General features: G+C 40.3%; 1 protein-coding gene across 2 annotated transcripts; it reads right to left on the bottom strand.

Moving 5' to 3' along the window:
• Positions 1-555: 555 nt before the first annotated feature.
• CDCA7L (cell division cycle associated 7 like) lies at positions 556-12,368 on the bottom strand. 2 transcript variants are annotated; one of them, XM_084210129.1, is made up of 9 exons: positions 12,237-12,368; positions 8,953-9,084; positions 8,130-8,486; positions 6,340-6,414; positions 5,023-5,202; positions 3,474-3,608; positions 2,515-2,664; positions 1,722-1,858; positions 556-1,384 (listed from the first exon to the last, which is right to left on the bottom strand). In XM_084210129.1, the coding sequence occupies exons 3-9, from the start codon at positions 8,484-8,486 to the stop codon at positions 1,354-1,356; spliced, it is 1,065 nt and encodes a 354-aa protein (XP_084066255.1). In that variant the 5' UTR covers positions 8,953-9,084; positions 12,237-12,368; the 3' UTR covers positions 556-1,353. The 2 variants fall into 2 exon arrangements, with proteins under 2 accessions (XP_084066255.1, XP_084066254.1); XM_084210128.1 differs by lacking the exon at positions 12,237-12,368 and having other exon boundaries at positions 5,020-5,202; positions 8,953-8,980.
• Positions 12,369-17,869: the final 5,501 nt, after the last annotated feature.

Below are 17,869 nucleotides of genomic sequence, written 5' to 3'. Positions count from 1 at the left end.
GAAAACAAGAATGTTTATCAATGTCCAGCTTATAAAAGCAAAAGCAGGAGGACAACTCGTGTTTTGACTTTCAAGCTGAAAACTGCGAAGTCAAGTAAATGGGTTCTGGCAAGAATAGCTTCATTCCTGGCAGTTTCATACTAAGCTTTCAATAAAATATGCTGCTTTCTCAGTCTGCCTGATAGTAAAAAGAGAAATTTTTCACAGTCAACTAGAGCATAAGTGTTATATTAAGGATTGTGTTTTTGTGAGACAAAAACACAAACCTTAGTGTAACACTTATGTGGTCTATGTTGTTATTTCCTCATCTGTCAATGTTGTGCTCATGTGTTACTCCACATAATGATTATTGATCTCCAAGCACCATTACACTTGCTATGGGAAAGTAAATGGTAAACATCAGCATCAGGGTGTAGTTTGAATCACAAAATAACTCTTCTTTAGATCAGTCTTTATTCTCTACATAAAAAGAAATGTGTATATTACAAAATTTTAACATACTTTAACATGCAATACAAATATCTTGCATTTAAATGAAGTTGTTTGAAAGCCTGGTTGTACAAATGAAAAAATATCTAAGTATGAACTGTAAGTAAAAAAACTTAATCCTGAACTCTGATATAGACCAGTTACAACAGGTGGGTAGATGCTTCAGGCAGCAGGTGCATTACACAAAAACTGCTGGTGAGAGGTTTTGTTGGATCTTTTTACCGGGATATTTTTAAATTCATTTTAAACACTCTTCTACTTTCATGTTTTGATGAATAATTGCACTTTGGGATAAAATTTTTAAAAACCATCCTCGCACTGGCTGATTGCATCACCTTTGGCTGGAATATAATGGCATTCAGATGAAAATATCTTTTCCTTCTTTGCAAGGACAAGTTCTATAAACTACAGGTGGTGAAAGAGGTTCAGAAAGCAGAGCTGGAAAAACAGATCTTTATGGTCAAGCTGGTAGACAAGGGTGTTTTGTTTCTTTGAAGACGGGGTGCTTTGAAGGTAGTTGTTAAACACCCTTTCTGCAAACTTGCACAATTATATAAATAAAAATATGGCTCATTTTGACCAAGCTCTCCTTTATGTGGCTGTGTAGCTCTATTAAAAATTAACCACTCAAGGTTCAAGAGTGCCATTTCACTAAACATATAGGTCTGTCTATGTAGATTTCTCTACCAAAACATTTTCCTGAGAGTTCTTTTGCATAAGACCATATCAATCAACAAGTTTCCAATAAAGAAATGAATATGCTATATACTACAATTCTATTTTAAGTAAAACATAGTAATAAACTTCTGAAGTCAAACTGTTAACATATTAACCAGTTTCAGGCATGGCTTGAGTTCAGTGCTCTCAATTGTCATCCGCCAGTTGTTTTTGTAAACTAGAAGAAATGAGAAAACAGTGTTAGTGCTTTTTAGGAAACTCAGCTTCCCCATAAATTTCCATTGCTGAAGATGATAACTTCCAAAACAGCACTTCTATACACTTCAGCCAACCAACAGAGATTTCAAAATAGGCAGAAGCCTTTCAATTTTTTTAAATCAAATTAGTTGTTTACACAGACAATATACATCACTTCAAATAAGCTGATTTCAGCCAAGGAAAAAATCTGAAATCCAAGGAACTTCTTTTGCATAGGTGCAGGGCACAAGAAGTCAAATGTTATTTAAAGGGCTGTAACAGTTTAAAAAGGAATGACCAGAGGGCAGAGCTCTCACCTTTCCAGGTACTCCTTGACATTGTTGTAGCCATAGAACTTGGCCAGGTGGATGAGCATGCCGGTGGCACAGCGCCCGTCCCGCCGGCGGCAGTAGCTGCAGTTGCACACCCCGCGACAAGGAGGACAGATCCAGGCCTGCAGGGGCGTGAGCGTGGGAGGGGGGGAAGCAAGTTATGAAAAATGTTATACTGGCCTTCCAGTTGATCAGAGAAATGTGAGTATGGCTTCCCCACCATGTGATTGTTCAGGGCAAGGTTTTACAAGCCTCTATCAGCCAGCCAGCCAACCTTATTAACATTTTCCAAATTCTGCAGGATTAGAGAAATTATTAAGTGCTTGAATACTTCTTACTCTGAAGCCTCAGGTTCTCTGATATGCTCAGTATTGATTTTCAAATAGACTGAAGTCATCTGTAATGCCTGACATTCATTCCATGCTAGGCTGACTGTAGTCAACTCCCTACAAAGAAATGGGTACCCACTGTGACAAGTTCCTTTGCCTCTCTCTGCCTGGTGGTACAGGACAATTCCTGGGACTGAATTAACCAGCTGGTACGTGAAGTCAGGCAGCCTCAAGCTGCCCAGCAGCTGCACATAAAAGCACAGGTGCTAACAAAGCAGCCACTGCCACATTGGGCTAGCACATCATAGCCATTAGTACATACTACAGATCTGCTCTTGGCAAAAAGGTTTGAACCCCATTACCATGAGCGTATTCTTAACGCTTATGACAGATTAGTAACAAAACTGTATTCATTACACTTTCATTCCAAGTTCAAGAATGATACTTACAGGATCAAGCAGAGCTGCCTTCACATCTTCACCGTATCGATTTCGAAGACAGGGCCCACAGAACTGCCCCCTGACTCCTCCACAGCCCTGCTTGCGACAGATTGTCTTAGTATCAGTTGTCTTCTGTCGACACTGGTGGCAAGTACTACCCTAAAGGTGGAATGGAAAAGAAAAATATTTGTATGAAAGATATCTTAAATGCCCATTGATGAGCTTTCCTAATAATAATAAGCACAAACATCAAACCAAAATCAAATTAAACAATGAAGAGCAAGTTCTGTTACTATGATAAATCATATAACAACGCTAGGAATTTTACAGAGACAGTGCCAAGTTTCAGTTGCACTGGAAGTCTCAAATTACATGAACCTCATAATCACAGTTCTGACCCTTTCTTCTCTCTAGGAAAAACCTACAACTAATGAGAAAATGATCTTGTGACTCATCCCTGCCCATACCATGAAGCATGACATACATAGTAAGATGATCTTTATGATAATCAATAGCCAAAACCAGTGAAAGCAAGGAAGGAGGAGTTCCATTAAGAACACTGGACACTACACAACCTGTACAGAAATGTCATTTCCAGAGGTACAAAGAACAGCAGGGATCACTGTTATTTAATGGTACAACACAATATTTTTATTAGTAAGAGAGATAAAAAGGATGCCAACTCTTCTTACCAGTGGCAAGTAATCACTATAGCAAACTTGACCTAATAGCTCTGTGGCACAGAAACACTTTTCAGGGGCAAAAAGCCAGTGGGAGTATCAACCACCACAGTCAAGCCCAGAGAAGTCTGGCAAAGCTTTCAAAGCTGTACCTGTGTGACATAATAACGATGAGCTGAGCTCCCCAGAGCCTCAGGAAAGGACACCTTTCAGCAAACACCAGTGAAATACTGAGAGACTTTTCATTTCAAGCACACAGACACACTGAAGAATATGGCACCCACTTACAAGAACTTTGTCATAGATTTTGTCTCTAACAGTGATTGCAATGTTGTCCAAGTCCTCCTCAGTTATGTCTTCTACCGGGCGATGAGACGAGTACTTGGATGATCTCCTCCTTTTGCGTACTCCACAATCCCCCTGCTAAACAAACTCATCTCAATACCTTTTGTCTGATGTCATAAAGCATCTGTCACCACACTTGGTGACAAATTCCTTCATTTACAATGAGCATGCAGTCCACAGATGGCTACAGGCTCATGCACCAGTGGAAGAACAGGGAATAGTTTCCAAATCATCCCTGCCTCTTTCTCTCCCTCTCCTCTGTAATCTTTTCTCAACTACACTTTTAATTCATTTTATTTAATTCCTTTCCATTATTACTACTTCTATCTGCACAAATCCTTGACGTGTTTTGCTGCTAACTTTTCTTTGCATTCCCTCTCCTCCTCCACTGTAACTCTTCATACTCTATTCCTTCCCTCTCAAAATCAAGATCATCTACCTTCCCATGCTTTCATCCTTCAATCTCCTTGTATGTTCTCTAGTTGCTTTCTCCAATGACAATCTCTAATGTCCTGCAAAAAAAACCCCTCTACTTAAGTTTTAGGTTAGTCCTGCCAATCCCAGCCCTTTCTTATTAACCTGTTATTTGGAAGAGAGTACTCTAGTCACCATTAAGTGATGCTTTTTTCCTTCTAAATAATCATTCTCTTTGACTCCTATTCACGAACAAATCTCATCAGATTCTTAGCCTTCCCCATACCTGTCTCTGAAAACCTCATTTGTCCTTCACTCTAGATCAGTTCTGTTCTGTCCAAAACACAGATTTGCCAGCCCAGGTTCTCATTTGGTGCTACTCCTCCCTCTTCTTCTAATAGCCAGGTTCCGTCTATAATGCTTTAACTATGCCCAGCACTTGTTCTTACAAGCAGAACTGGGATCCAGCCTGTAAGGATTGAAACTTAAAGGGTCTTCCTCATAAGGGCTATACAGAAAATATAAGCAAGACAAAGGACCACCATAGGCTAGAGGAGGAAAAAAAAGTATTTTTAAAAAAAAGGAAAGAGTAAAATCTGCAACTTTTCAATTACTAGACTGTATATTAACAGTTTGCTGGTGCAAATTCCCTTAATTCGTTCTCAGTTCAGCCATATAACTCACATCTCCCTTCTGCTATTTCCAGAGAAGGATTTTTGCCATTTTTTTTCCTGAGTCTGGTAATAGAGAAGATCTGCTTTGCCACCTCCACCCTCCACTGCCTCGCCACTCCAAGGTTTTGTACAATACAGGCTCTAGGAATTTTCAGATGAAGAATTAATAACAGACCACAAGTTAACTGCTTGGGTATGACTGAGTAACACTGGTCACAAATAGAGCCCATTTAACAGGTGAGAGATGAGACAGAAAGGCCTGGAAATAACTTCTTCTGTAGCTAATCCCAACCAAAGATTTTCCACTTTGCGTAGGATGTGATGTCTGGTCTAAGTGCTGGCCAACAATTTAAATGTTTCCTAGTTCCTGACTACTGGAGATATCAAAATCTGGCAAATACCACACTGAGTCTCTTCAAGAGGTTTTGTTGTCTGTAGCTACAGATGTGTTCTGCAAATTTGACAGCTGACACAGTAAATTTTTCCAAGGCAAATTTTTCTGGTGGACGAGCAGTTCTGGTTGGGTTCATTCGGCGTGTTATCTGGCCTTCAGAGAATGTCCTCCTTGGGGTTTTCTTCTGTTTCTACAAAGAGAAGAAAATTCCAGTAACTGTCTTTTCAGTTATGTTTGTAGTGTTAAACAACAACTAGAAACTAGAAACATCCTGTCTGTACCACACTTGTACTACCATGAATTGATCTTCTGTTCTCCTACTCCTTATTTGTTAAGCCAAGCCCCACCACCAATAATACTGCCTACACGCTATACCTTTTCGCAACTTTTAAATCACACCTTAACATCAAATTCCGTTCCAATTAGCATCACAGAACTATACTAAAATTTAACACATGGCATATTAGGGTGGAAGCTGGTTCTCACTGCTCTTTGGTAGCTAAATATTCAGATTTTCCTACAACCTAAATACACAATTGGGGAACATTGAGGAATACACAGTTTGAGGAATAAGCTGAATTCTCGCTAATTTTCTTTTAAACTTTTTAAACTGAGAAGGTATTAAGAAGCTGCTTCATTTAGTTCAAGATTCTTAATTCTTGAAATTCTTGGGAGGTGCAAGATACCCTCTTCACACTGTCACACCTTCCAGTTACTGTGTGATTGAATTCATGCAACAGAAGTCCTGCATGACATCTACCCTGCATGGACATCTCCCAAAGACATAGCCCTTCAAGATTTCCTCAAATCTTTTCAGTTCATAATATACATGGAAAAATGCTACTCTACAGAGAAAGAAGGGTTGACACTCCTCTGCTTAAAGCTGAGAAAAGTCAACTGAAATAACTACTGTATCATTTCTGTTTGTGTTGAATGGTTCAATTTCATGAGCATAGCTCTACTGAGAAGCATGGATTTTAGAAGAAAAGCCTACAAGAGGGAAATTAACAGAATCTAAACCCAAAGGAAAGCAAGTACTTTTCCTTATTTCCACACACACAGACATTTGTCTAAGATCTCCAATAGTATTTGTGGAGCAAAAATGATGAAGTAGCATCTCATCTTGGTCTTTGTCTTTCTTCAAAAATTATCTTAAAAAATTCCATTTCCTCACATAATCTCTGTCACTTTGTGAACAACAGCAAATTTATACAAATGAAGTGACCAAACCCAAAGAAAACCAGAAGAAACTTGCAGAAAGTTTCTAATGAAACACATTAAGTCTAACAAAAATTACTATCACCACCAACCAGTACTGGGAACTTACTGAAGGAGTCAAGGAGGGTGTTTTCACTGGGAACAGGTCCGGTATGGAATTCAGTTCTGCCAGCAGCTGGGCAAGCTGGAATCAAGTAATGTCACATTGAAAACTCATTGCAACTTACAAAACAAGCAACACCACCTACCATCCATTCCTCACATACACTTCAAATTACAGCTAAACATGTGCGAGGAACCTTTATGGAAGCATTTAAATAAAGTGGGGCTCATAAAAGGGGTTTATTTACTCTGCCATGAGCAAAAACTCTACCAACAATACTAACTTTATAGCTCCCACTAATTCTTACTGAGAATTAGAACTAGCCAGATTTACAAACTATCTTGTCAAAACAGCACCAAAAGAGTGCATTACAACGTAGTAATGATTGATAACAAGAAATTAAGTTCATATGATAGGAGGGAGAAAAAAAAAGACAGGGTGCCAGAAGACAGTACGATGTTCCCAGTGAGCTTTTACTGACTGCAGATACATCTGTGCTCTTTGCCAGAGAGTTCTGCATCCCCTTAAGCAGTGCAGACACTGGGTACACACTCATTACAAAGTTAGAGGGCAACTAAGCCCCACTGGCTGTTCCCCCAATGCATGCATGTTCTGATCATGTACAGCATCAGAAGTACTTCAGCAGGATGATGATTTCTTGCACTGTGCACAAGATGTCTTGGAAGTACATTTCCACAGAAGCAGTGGCTGATAGGTACAAAAAAAGCACTGACCTGTTCTGGAATTCCAGAATGAGGCTAACTTCTGAAAAGCCACTGGTAGTGGGGATGGGCCAAGCTGCTAGCTCTCTGAGATTGCCACAGTCATCAAGACATTAAAAGCTGAATACAGTATTTCTCAGTAAATACTTCAGTGTGGCATTTATTAAGAGCTATTTAATGCCATTACAGTACTGCTCCTAGGATGCCAGTGAATTTCACAGTGGTTGAACTGCAAGGAAGAGTGGAAGGTGAGAAGGACCAAGGAGCAGCAAGACCAACACAACAGCAGTGGGAACATAAGACAGATTAGAAGTGCAGGTACAAAGCTGAAGCAAGTTTTTACACAGGAGCTGCAGTCCCACACCAAGAGGTATTGCTTGAGCCCTAAGACTGCTTGGAAGCTGCAACTTTCACTGAAACATAGTAAAACTGAAGGAGCTACTAAAGACTGAACATCACTTTGTATTACATAGCAGCATGATAAATAAAGAGGGCTGGTGGCATATTGGATACTAGAGGAAAAAGCATTAGTAAATGATCAGTTGCTCTTTTCCGCACCTACACACACATACACACACATTCAGCAGTTATATCGTAAAGCAATACTGTAAAAATCACATCCCACACAGCTGAAAAATTACATTTATCATCCTCAGCAGCTTTTAGCTGGCTTTCCAATCAGTAACTGCAGCAGATCTGTCACACACAAACAAACAGTAGAAACACTATTGTGCAAACGACACCATAAACCACCGGAAAGGACCAGCTGGTTTTCTGACATGTTCTGAAGGCTGCAAAACTTGGTCATTTATAACTTTGTTCATATCCATATTAAAAATTCTTAGTCCTACTCTGGTTTAAAACTTGACCAGACTAGTCCCTACTTGAGGTTATTTTAGGGGTAAATGCCTGAGTGCTGAGGGTCCTCCAGGGTTTCCCCAGGTAGAAAAATTCACCATAATATTTTCCCAAAGTTCCAGCACAGCACCAGCACGGACCCTAAAATTCAAGTATGCTAAAGCTAAGTAATTGGATGGAAATGTCAGAGAACAAAACACTGCTCTTAAGTCTTACCATGGCTTTATTTTCTTTAATATTTATGGCTCTCTTAAGCAGTGCACTGGAGCTTTCCTCCTGTGTTTCTTTAATGTCTTCTTCAGACTCTGAAGCAGAGCCCTCTACTTTGTCCGACCGCTTGAGGCTTATTTCTTTTGAAAGAGGTGTGAGGGATTCACTGTCCTTTAGAGGTAAATCAGACAAAGCCTGTTCAGGCACTTTTTTCTCAGATGACTTCCTGGTGGGAAACTGTAAAGCAACACGAAGGCCAAAGCTTCTTCTCTTGGGGGAAATCTTCTTCATCTCTTCCTCCTCTTCTTTCTCATTACCCAACAAATTATCGCGTTCTTCATCACTCAAGTCTGACTCCACCATCTGGAGGTAAGAAAAATCCCATGTTACATTATTGGCTCTGACATAAGAGAGGTACTTTTTAAATCACTAGTTCTAGACAGCAGTCTTTCCACCCAAAGGCACCACCATAAATTCACCTAAATTAACATCTTTTTACAAGTTCACAGTACACAACTTCTGCCTGTGCAGAGATCAACAAAATATCTACATATTAGTATTGTCTGGGATACAGACATGGCTGTCTCCAGAAGAATCTTGCCCAGTACAATCTACAAGCAGTGGAAGTAGTTCTCATTTCGAATATGTGATGCTACATTAAATAAAGCATTCTTTCCCTCTTTTAGGACAACATGTTTTAATTCAGCATGAAAAAAGAGCATCGTAGTGTATCAGAAAAATTCCTACAAAGAACATGAAGTTTACACTGAAGAGACAGAAAAAAAAGAAGTCAACATATACATTCACATGTAGGTGTGACTGCCTTTACCAGAACTTCTTTCTTGTTCACATGCACCTCGTTTGAAGCGAAGCCCTCAAACACTTCCGTTTCAGAGTCAGTGTCCTCAGTGAAAATCCTCCGCAGCTCTTCGGTGAGGTATCTGGACTGAAACTGGAGCCCCTGCAAAAACACCACTCAGTAGCTGTGAGAGGCAGTCAGATATAGAGTATTCACACTGCCACAATAAGCAGCTTTGAGGGTCAAAGCAGTGCCAACTAAACAGCATACTGTGAAAGCACTTTACAGGCAAAGCCTGTCAAAAGAAACAAACAACAAGACAACATTCAGTTTCAATATTGAGTTGTTTTAACTTTGCAAGATTTTTTTTTTATTTTGAGGACAGGGCTTTAACTGAGCTACTTCTTGTGGGGGAAACATTCTCCTTCATTTCTTCCCTTCTTCATTACTACCCAATAAAAATAAACTATTCGTTTTCTTGTATGTAAATTATCATGTTGCTTTATGTATTTTCTTCTGTTTTATGTATTTTCTTTAACAGGCCTTGAATAGAAGAAAATACAAATAAGAGATGGAGTCTGCTCCTTGTGCTGTTACACCATCACTGAACTGACTCATACCAACACAAATGATCAGAGCTTTAAACAGCCTGACCAATATCTCTCCACCTTTCAAGTTCTCAACTCGCTGTTTTTTTGGTGCAGTTTATCATTCCCATGTGTTCTAGGGTAGACAGCTCCTCAATTTCAGCCTATAGACCAGGAAGTAAAAAGACCTCATTAAAACACTCTTCAGATATGTACGTTACATCCCAATTAAACACAAGGCTTTTGCTAAATAGAAATGTATTTCCGTACTTCCAACAAGAACTAGCAGAAAACCATTTAATCAACCTGTTCTTGTTAATCTCTTGAGAGACTTGTTCCTGGTAGGAATATAATCCATGTTCACATCACACCTGCCTCTTGAAAGCCAGTAACATATAAGTTTGCTTCCCCAATTTTCCTCTGTTACTTCTTCCTCCCACACTAGAAACAAAAATTACCTTTAATACAATGCTAAATATCTTTATTCTTCCTTTCAATTCCCTCCCTTCCCTGACTTTAATTACACATTTCTTTATTTTAAGATAATATCTGGTGAAAAAAAGATACAATAGACAAGTGGAAAAACTTAGAGGGGAATGGGAGGGGGGAGCCATTGCATATGCTGTTTCTTTACACTTAAACATCTACAAATTATTATGGGTAATTGTAATGAGTTTTCTCTGAGGAAAATTACTTTATTCTTTTGTTGATAGCCGCAGTGCAGCTGCTTGAGAAAGGAACAAACACAATAGGGAAGTTACTTTAAAGTTAAATTGCATTTCTTGGAGGAAACTGAAGATTTTATGTATTCTGTGTTTTTATGAAATTCCACAACGAAGGTTGATGGGGGAAATATGCTATTTGTTAGCTAAAGTAACTAAAAATAACACACCTACAGCTATGCTGTTCATCTATGAAGAACAGTCTACACCAGGTAAAATACACACCAGGGATACCTATTGTGGGAGAAATTGTGGGAACTAGCAGAAGTGCAGAGATTATCAGAGCAGGACTGCAGAAAGCCCTGAGGAAAAGCAGGCACACAGAGGTCACTACTTGCTAACTCATTTGCACCTCAGCATCCAAGGGAACACCTGATGCACTAACAGCCCATTTGCCACCCCAGCAGGGCAGCTACCTTGCTTCCTTTCTCAAGAACTGCTGAATTTTTCTGAACTTCCCAACACTTTGCCCTTTGCACCAAAACCCTTTTGTTTCCTGCACAAGTACCAATGGCCTTTTGCAGCAATTGTGGTGTTCGGCATAATGAACACAGGATGATGCTCATCCTGATGTGCAAGAACTGCAGATTATGCTGCAATTGGACGGAACTCAGGGTATTTTTATTGTACCATTTAGTGGTAAAGAAATTAAATTCAATACTGATCAAGATTTAAAATAATTCTCATCCCAAGGGAAACACAGGAATGATAAGGAAGGTTGCAGTGCCAGCTGTAAATCTGGAACAAGTCTCACTGGGATTCTCAGCAATGCATGTTAAACTAACTACCTATCTCTTCCACAGCATTTTTCATCAGAGGATTTTAAACTGCTTTGCAGAAGAGATCGTGATCATAAACTCTATTTCACAAGATGGGAAATCAAGGGATGAAAAAGTAGTCAGGTGTCTGCAGCCCCCAAGTAGGCAGAAGCAGAAGCTCCCACACAAGGTTTCCCCTCCACCACCAGTACCTCTCCCCACTTACCCTTCTTGATGCTCCCCACTAAAACAAATGCAAAAGCCAGCAACCTCCTGGTTTGTTGAAGGTGCCAGAACTGCTGTCTAGCAACAAGATAACAAACCAACTTAAGAGCCCACTACAGTAATTACATTTTGGACACTATCTTTCTCCATAGCACAGACTGTGGCTCTACCCCCAAAAGGTTTCTGCACTCTCCTGGGGTCACTTCCTATAAAGCCTGAGAAACTGTAAATATTTGTAACAAGCCTTATTCTGTCTCTTTCTTTGACTAACACTAATCACCTTCCTTGTCATCAGCACCTCTTAACCAGGCGCTGACCTGATAGACTAGGAAAATAAAAGAAAAAAAATTCAATTATCTCATCAATGAAACAGAGGGACCTTTGCAAGAGCACAAATGACAAAAGTATCTTATAACAGATTAGCCCATGGCTATCAAGCATGTAATTATATGTTTCCAAAAGACTAAAAACTAAATTTTTTTGCCACCCAGGACAGCACACCAGTTCCATTCTTTTCTTGTGAATTCAGCTGGTATGTCCAGCTACTAGAGAAGAAAAAATATCAAATCATTGTGCTGATCCAAGCCACTTTATCAAGAGAGCAAAAAACCAGCAGATTGCACTACTGCAGCAGGAGCAGATGCTTTCTCTGGATTGCCACTATTAAAACACAATTTTAATTCAGAGACAGCGTGGAGATATTTCTGGAAGAAATACTTTGAAGTCTATATACTCACAAATGCCCATCTAATATCCAGCAACATCTTTCCAGCATGGTAATTCCCTTTTTCCTGTTTGCTACACTTACCTATTTCACTGAAACTCATCTTCCAATGAAGCACATTTTCTTTTTTATATTATGAAGGTGTTTTTTAAATACTAAGTATGTTTACATTTAAGTTTAATATGGGGACTGCAAATTACAGGTTAAGGTGAGAGTTATAATTCACAGAGTTTTGACACAGGCTCAGAGTATTACTACATCCCAAGAGCCTAACTGGACTATGGAAATCTGTTCCTACCTCTTTTCCAGACTCCAGGGAATCATAGCTAGCACAGTTGTTCTCTGGCAAGAAGCTCTCTTTGGAAGCATCATCTTGGAATCCTGGAAAATCTTCACTGTCACTGGGGGTATTAAAAATGTTGGCCACATCCTTGGGTACCTGTTTCTGATTCAAAACAAGACAGAAAATAGGAGTCATACACACCAACTTAACAGGAAAACTCAAATTTGCAACCATTCAACTTATTTTTATATTCCTATGCAAGCAGAAGTCTGTAGCACAAAATATGCTATGTATAAATTGTACCTTATTTGGCTCCAGGGAAATTCTGTATAGACTGTTTTAATCCCTTAATACAGACCCAGGATCTGGGATTAGGGAAGGGATGCAATATATAGGGTGTTCAACTCCACAGGAAAGAACTTCAGAGACATAAAAATACATGCCTCATCTTTGCAAGCAGGAGCTCAGGGCGCCCTTACACATGGGGAAACCCACCAGCCCTCCTGCTCTTCCAGAGCTACACTGGCTCAGAGGTAAGGAACACAACTTCAAACATAACACAATGCTAAAGTACAAGGAAACCTGACCTTTAGATCCTACAGTACCATTATGCATTTTAGCAGACACTTAGCTAACTCCAAAAACAAAACCAATGCAACTCGTTCTCCTGGGTCAGTACTGTCACAGAGCTCCTCCTCTGATACTTGCTAAGAGAGTGAAAATGTGCTAACCAAGAACATTCCCCCTTTGCTAGAAGCCCACTATGTAGCTTACCAGGAGAGGGGGAAGCACAGGCAAGGGCAGGCAGCAGCCTTCCTGAGGTGACTAAGGTCACAGTTTCAGCGTTCAAGAAGTCCAGTCCCAGCCTAGGAGACTCATAACACCACCTCCAACCATTCCACTGGACCATCTACTTCACAGCAAACACTTTGGAAAAGGCTTTGCAAGTGCCAGGACAGTAAGAAAGCCTTCAGACATTTTTTCCATGTGGGCTGCTTTAGGATCTGGTGTGTGTAAGGATGGGATGAACAGATCAAGTCTTAAAAACCAAGGAAGAAGGCATTTTGCCAAGTTTCAGAACACATTTTCACACATCCAAGTATCACCTGGAAAACCATTCTGCTAGTCACACAAATGCTCTGGGAGAAAAGCATCTGCATTCCTCACCAGCATCCAGACACACTCGTCCCCTACATCCCCTGGACCACATACACACTTCACACACACCACTCTAACTTGAAACAAGCCTCTGCTGTTTGCTAAAGCCACACTCTCATTAACTCTCAGGAACATGAGATCAATAACTGCCTGGTCAGAGGCCAATTCCTCATCTCAAAGTGCTGTTTTCCAGCCCTGAATATCCTCCAGTACATCTCAGAAATGAGGTTCAGAACCGAGAACAGACTGTCCTTTTCAACTGTCACAGAAAACTAAGGTTGCTCATACAGGGCATATAATGATGATTTTTTTTTTTTTCAAAGTTTACTTGTGGCAAGGCAAGGGACCCAAAGGAAGCTCATTCTCCAAAAGTAATGTGTCGCGGTGAGGGAAGTCTTGGGACTCTTAATGTAAGAATCAGCAAGCTCCAACTTTATTGATAAGCACCAGACTTTTATACACAACAAGTAATAAGCTCATGCATATTCTGTAAGCTAAACAATCTATTGGTTATACTACAACATCAGCTCTTCCTCATTCTTGAGAAATTACATTTCTACTTCTCATGTCTCATCCTCATTACTGTTACCATACTACTGCTACACTCAAGGACACAGTTTCTTGCAGAACTTCATTACTGCAGAACAGTTTCTTGCAGAAACTTAGATTAGCTGGGTTTGATACTTTCCCAGTCCTTCCTTGGTCAGCTAACAAAAGTATGCCAGTGTGACCTCTGTCCTTTAGCCATTCCTCCACAGTAATGTAGCTGCAGAATTTCCACTTCCATTACAATAGCAAGTAGTACCTTCACCAAAGCTACAGTAAAGGGTGAACATGAGCCTAATTTTATACTTGTTCTGCCCTTATAAAGCTGATGTAGGCTGATGCAAAACCAACTTGCTGTTGCTGGAGCAAGAGTAGAATTCACCTCTGAAAAACTGACCCTCTCAGGCCTATAATGGCATGATCCAAAGTGCAGTTGCTGAAGTCATGCTGTCCGTATCCAAACCCCTTTGGATATCCCCTCACTCCTACCTCCTACAGTGAACATCCAGATCCACTTCTGCTGCTGTGACAGAATTTACTTAGTACAGAGCAGTGCTAAAACTGAAGGATTGTGCATTTTAATGGAAAAACATACAAGGAGCTGAGAGTCTCTCTGCTATGAATAAATTGCTTCCAGGAGCCACTGCATTAGTTCTTGTGCTAATGTACAGCTGAGTTAGCCACTGCTGTGATTACTGTATGCCTGATTTCTTCTTCTTCATCTATTGCTTCTGTATCTGCACCAGAGGAGTCATTATGAGGCTGTAATTACTGATTTTGAACAACAACAAAAAAATTCTTTCCCAGTAGGAGACTTAATATTTTTGCATTCCCAAATTCTATGGTACTGATTTAAGTAACTTACTGTAGAGGATTTTTAGTTTGTGACTTGCTCCCCATAGCCTGACTAGGAAGAATCTCAATTTGGTCACTGAGTCGTCCCCATTTTACCAGAAGGGCTTATGTTAATAACAGACAACTGACAAGATGGACATACTCCAAAAGTTTAGAAAGGGCAGCCTCACAGTGAATCTTGATTAGCATTCTGCACCTGAAATTGTAAGCCAAATTTATTTCCAAGAAAAGTCGACTGACATAAAAGATAAGCTTGCAGCAAACATCTCTGTCATGATGGGTTCATTCACTGTCATTTATTGTACAGTCCTGGAAGCCACAGGCATTTCCATCTTCAACTTTCAATTAAAATACATTCTGAAACTGATTTACAATCAGCATCAGAGCCTAGGATTTCCACTCTTGTCAACAAATTATTACACACCAAGAAAGAAAATACATATTTGTCTAAACAGAAATGTCAAAATGTTGATCTATTCAAAACACCTGTAAAACACAGGTTCTCCAGGAGAGCTTCTTTATGCCACTAAACCCCTAAAAAAGTCAGGAAGGCAGAGATGTGATGAATGTTGCAAGCTTGCTCAGGGAAAATATTTCAACATGAATAGACCACAATGGACTGTTGAATTGCTGCAGATGTGAGAAATACTGTCTTTGAAATATACCTCTTAAAAAGGCTAAATACCAAAAGTCTAGTAAAAGCTGGAAATAATTCACAGCTGCTGAAAAAAATCAGTCTTATTTCTGGTAGGAAGTTTTGTACCTATTGAACTCATTTATTTGTGCACATACAACACACTTAGTTGTTTAAAACCCCTACAAGGTACTATTCAAAAGCATCAGCAAACCTTCCCTGCTACAGAAGGCACACAATCCAACAACTGCCAGAATAACAAATCCTGTGTTTCTGCAGAAGTAGTCCAAAGCTCAAGACATCCACATCTCTCAGCTTTTCCTTCTCTAAATTAGACAAAATACCACCAGCACACCCAGGAGCATACTGGGATGTTTTGGGCTGCATGGAGATCCCATTCCCACAGAAACAGGGACGAGCAGCTGGTATGTGCCTGTGGAGGCTGGCAGGTCTGTCACCAAGGGCAGAGGGTGACAGAGGCTGGTAGGGTTGTCAAAACTGTTTCAGTCACAAGAGCCATCGAAAAATAAAGAACCCAAGGTCCCCAGCAGTCACAAGAATATTTTTCCAAGCACTATCCCCACGAATTCCACCTTGTTAGGTAAGGAAGAAAAGTAAAGCCCGAGGTGAGCTGCTTTGCTACCCACATCAACAGGAAGAATATTCATGTTTAAACTGAAAAAGCAACTTTCCTGACACCAAAGCCAGAAAAGATGCAACTTGCCTGGTAGGCTGCGAGGAGAGAACACTTGCCTGCATGCAAACCAGTGTATTTGGGGGGAAGCATGTTATTTCTACAGCATTGACTACCATGTTCAATTTTTTTAAGACTTATTTGCACACATCACTTTCCCTGCCAATTGTCACGCTAGCACATTCTTCTCCAGTGGTGAAGGAGAACCTACAGCATGAGAAAGCAGGGCTAGATGTAGCTCCCCATTTTTGCTCTACCATGGGGAAAAAATCAATTGGGCGGTGTTCTCTTATTTCAACTGAGCACAATGTATGAGCATTACTACTCAAAGCAGAGGACAGACAAGTTCAGTCTCGTTCAAACTCAGTCAGACTGAAATAACCAAAGTTTCATCCCAAGCAGATACACAAACCAAACCCGTGCAAAGTCACACCTTCAGCACATGCTGGAAAGCCTCTTGACTTGTCCCAGGTTCAGCCTAAGGCACACCACCCAAGGGCACTGCATTTGGCTCATACCTCAAAGGAACAACCGAACAGGGAAGCACTCCAAGGCTGACAATTGTGGGCAATGCTACAAGAACAGAGGGGCCCAGCCAGAATGTCAATAGGTGCCAAACCAATAAACCAGAACCATGCAGAAGTGAAGATCCTGGTTTTTCCACTGGAGTCACAAAGGCGAACAGCACTCTAAAAGCTTAATAATCATACAAATGTGTAAAAAGACATGGAAAGCACAGAGATACAAAGCTCCATACTGCAGTGCAAAAGAATTACACAGATTGGATGCATGGTCAAAAAGACTGCCAACCACACAATCAGCCCAAGACTCCTGGGCAAAATCTAGGAAGGCAAGGAAGATCGCAGATGACCTCCAGGATTTCTCAACACCATTAAAGCACAAGAAGCTGAAATCCCCTGGACAGTGAAGGGTATTCCTGGCATAAGCAGCAGGAGATGGAAAGACACAGTGAGTGTTCTGAAAGAAAAAGGAACAACTGATAGAACAAGCAGTCATCACCCACTTTTATGATCTTTGCAGGAATGATTTGATTCTAAAGATGGATTATGCCTGAGCCTTTAACCTGTCACAACAACAGAACCTTCAAAAGGTTCTAGCAATTTTCACACCAGTAAACCTACTGCTCCATGAAAGTTTGGTAAATCCCGCTGTTTTCAGAACAGCCAGCCAAATACGGTTTCTATATTGCCTTATCTAGACTGATTATTAGCTAATGGCCATAAAACTACTTTATTCTAAAATAAGGAATGCCCAAGTATCATAATCACATGGCAAATCATTTAAAATGTCACCTTCCATAGGCAGTACCTTCCTGGAAACTATTTCCTACTCTTCAAAACTGCTGGTAGTACTGTGAGTATCAGCATGCCAGCATATGAACACAATCCAAACACTATCAACTGCTACTATTTCTTCCTTTGTGCCATCTAATCTCTCACCAATCCTAACAATTATAACAACTATTTCTAAATTTATTCTGTGTAATTCAAGAGCATCCCATGGTGATGCCTAATTACTGTCCGAACCCTGGTATTTCAAGGAAAACACCTTTTTGTACACTACTGCGAGGCACCCTCGCTTTGTGCCTGGTTTAGGACTTGAGTTCAGGCCTTGTGAGTGCAAACACTTAGTCACAGCCAGTGCCCCTTAAACAAGCTCTGTCTACTGAAACTGCTGTGCCAGGTCCTGGTAAATCAGACCCTGGGACAGGAAATGGAACTGCAGGTCTTGCAATTCAAA

The sequence above is a fragment of the Fringilla coelebs genome (genome assembly GCF_963513975.1).
Source record: "Fringilla coelebs genome assembly, chromosome: 1".
Classification (NCBI taxonomy): Eukaryota; Metazoa; Chordata; class Aves; order Passeriformes; family Fringillidae; genus Fringilla; species Fringilla coelebs.
The sequence above is the reverse complement of the archived record's forward strand: the minus strand, read 5'-3'. Positions and strand labels throughout refer to the sequence as shown.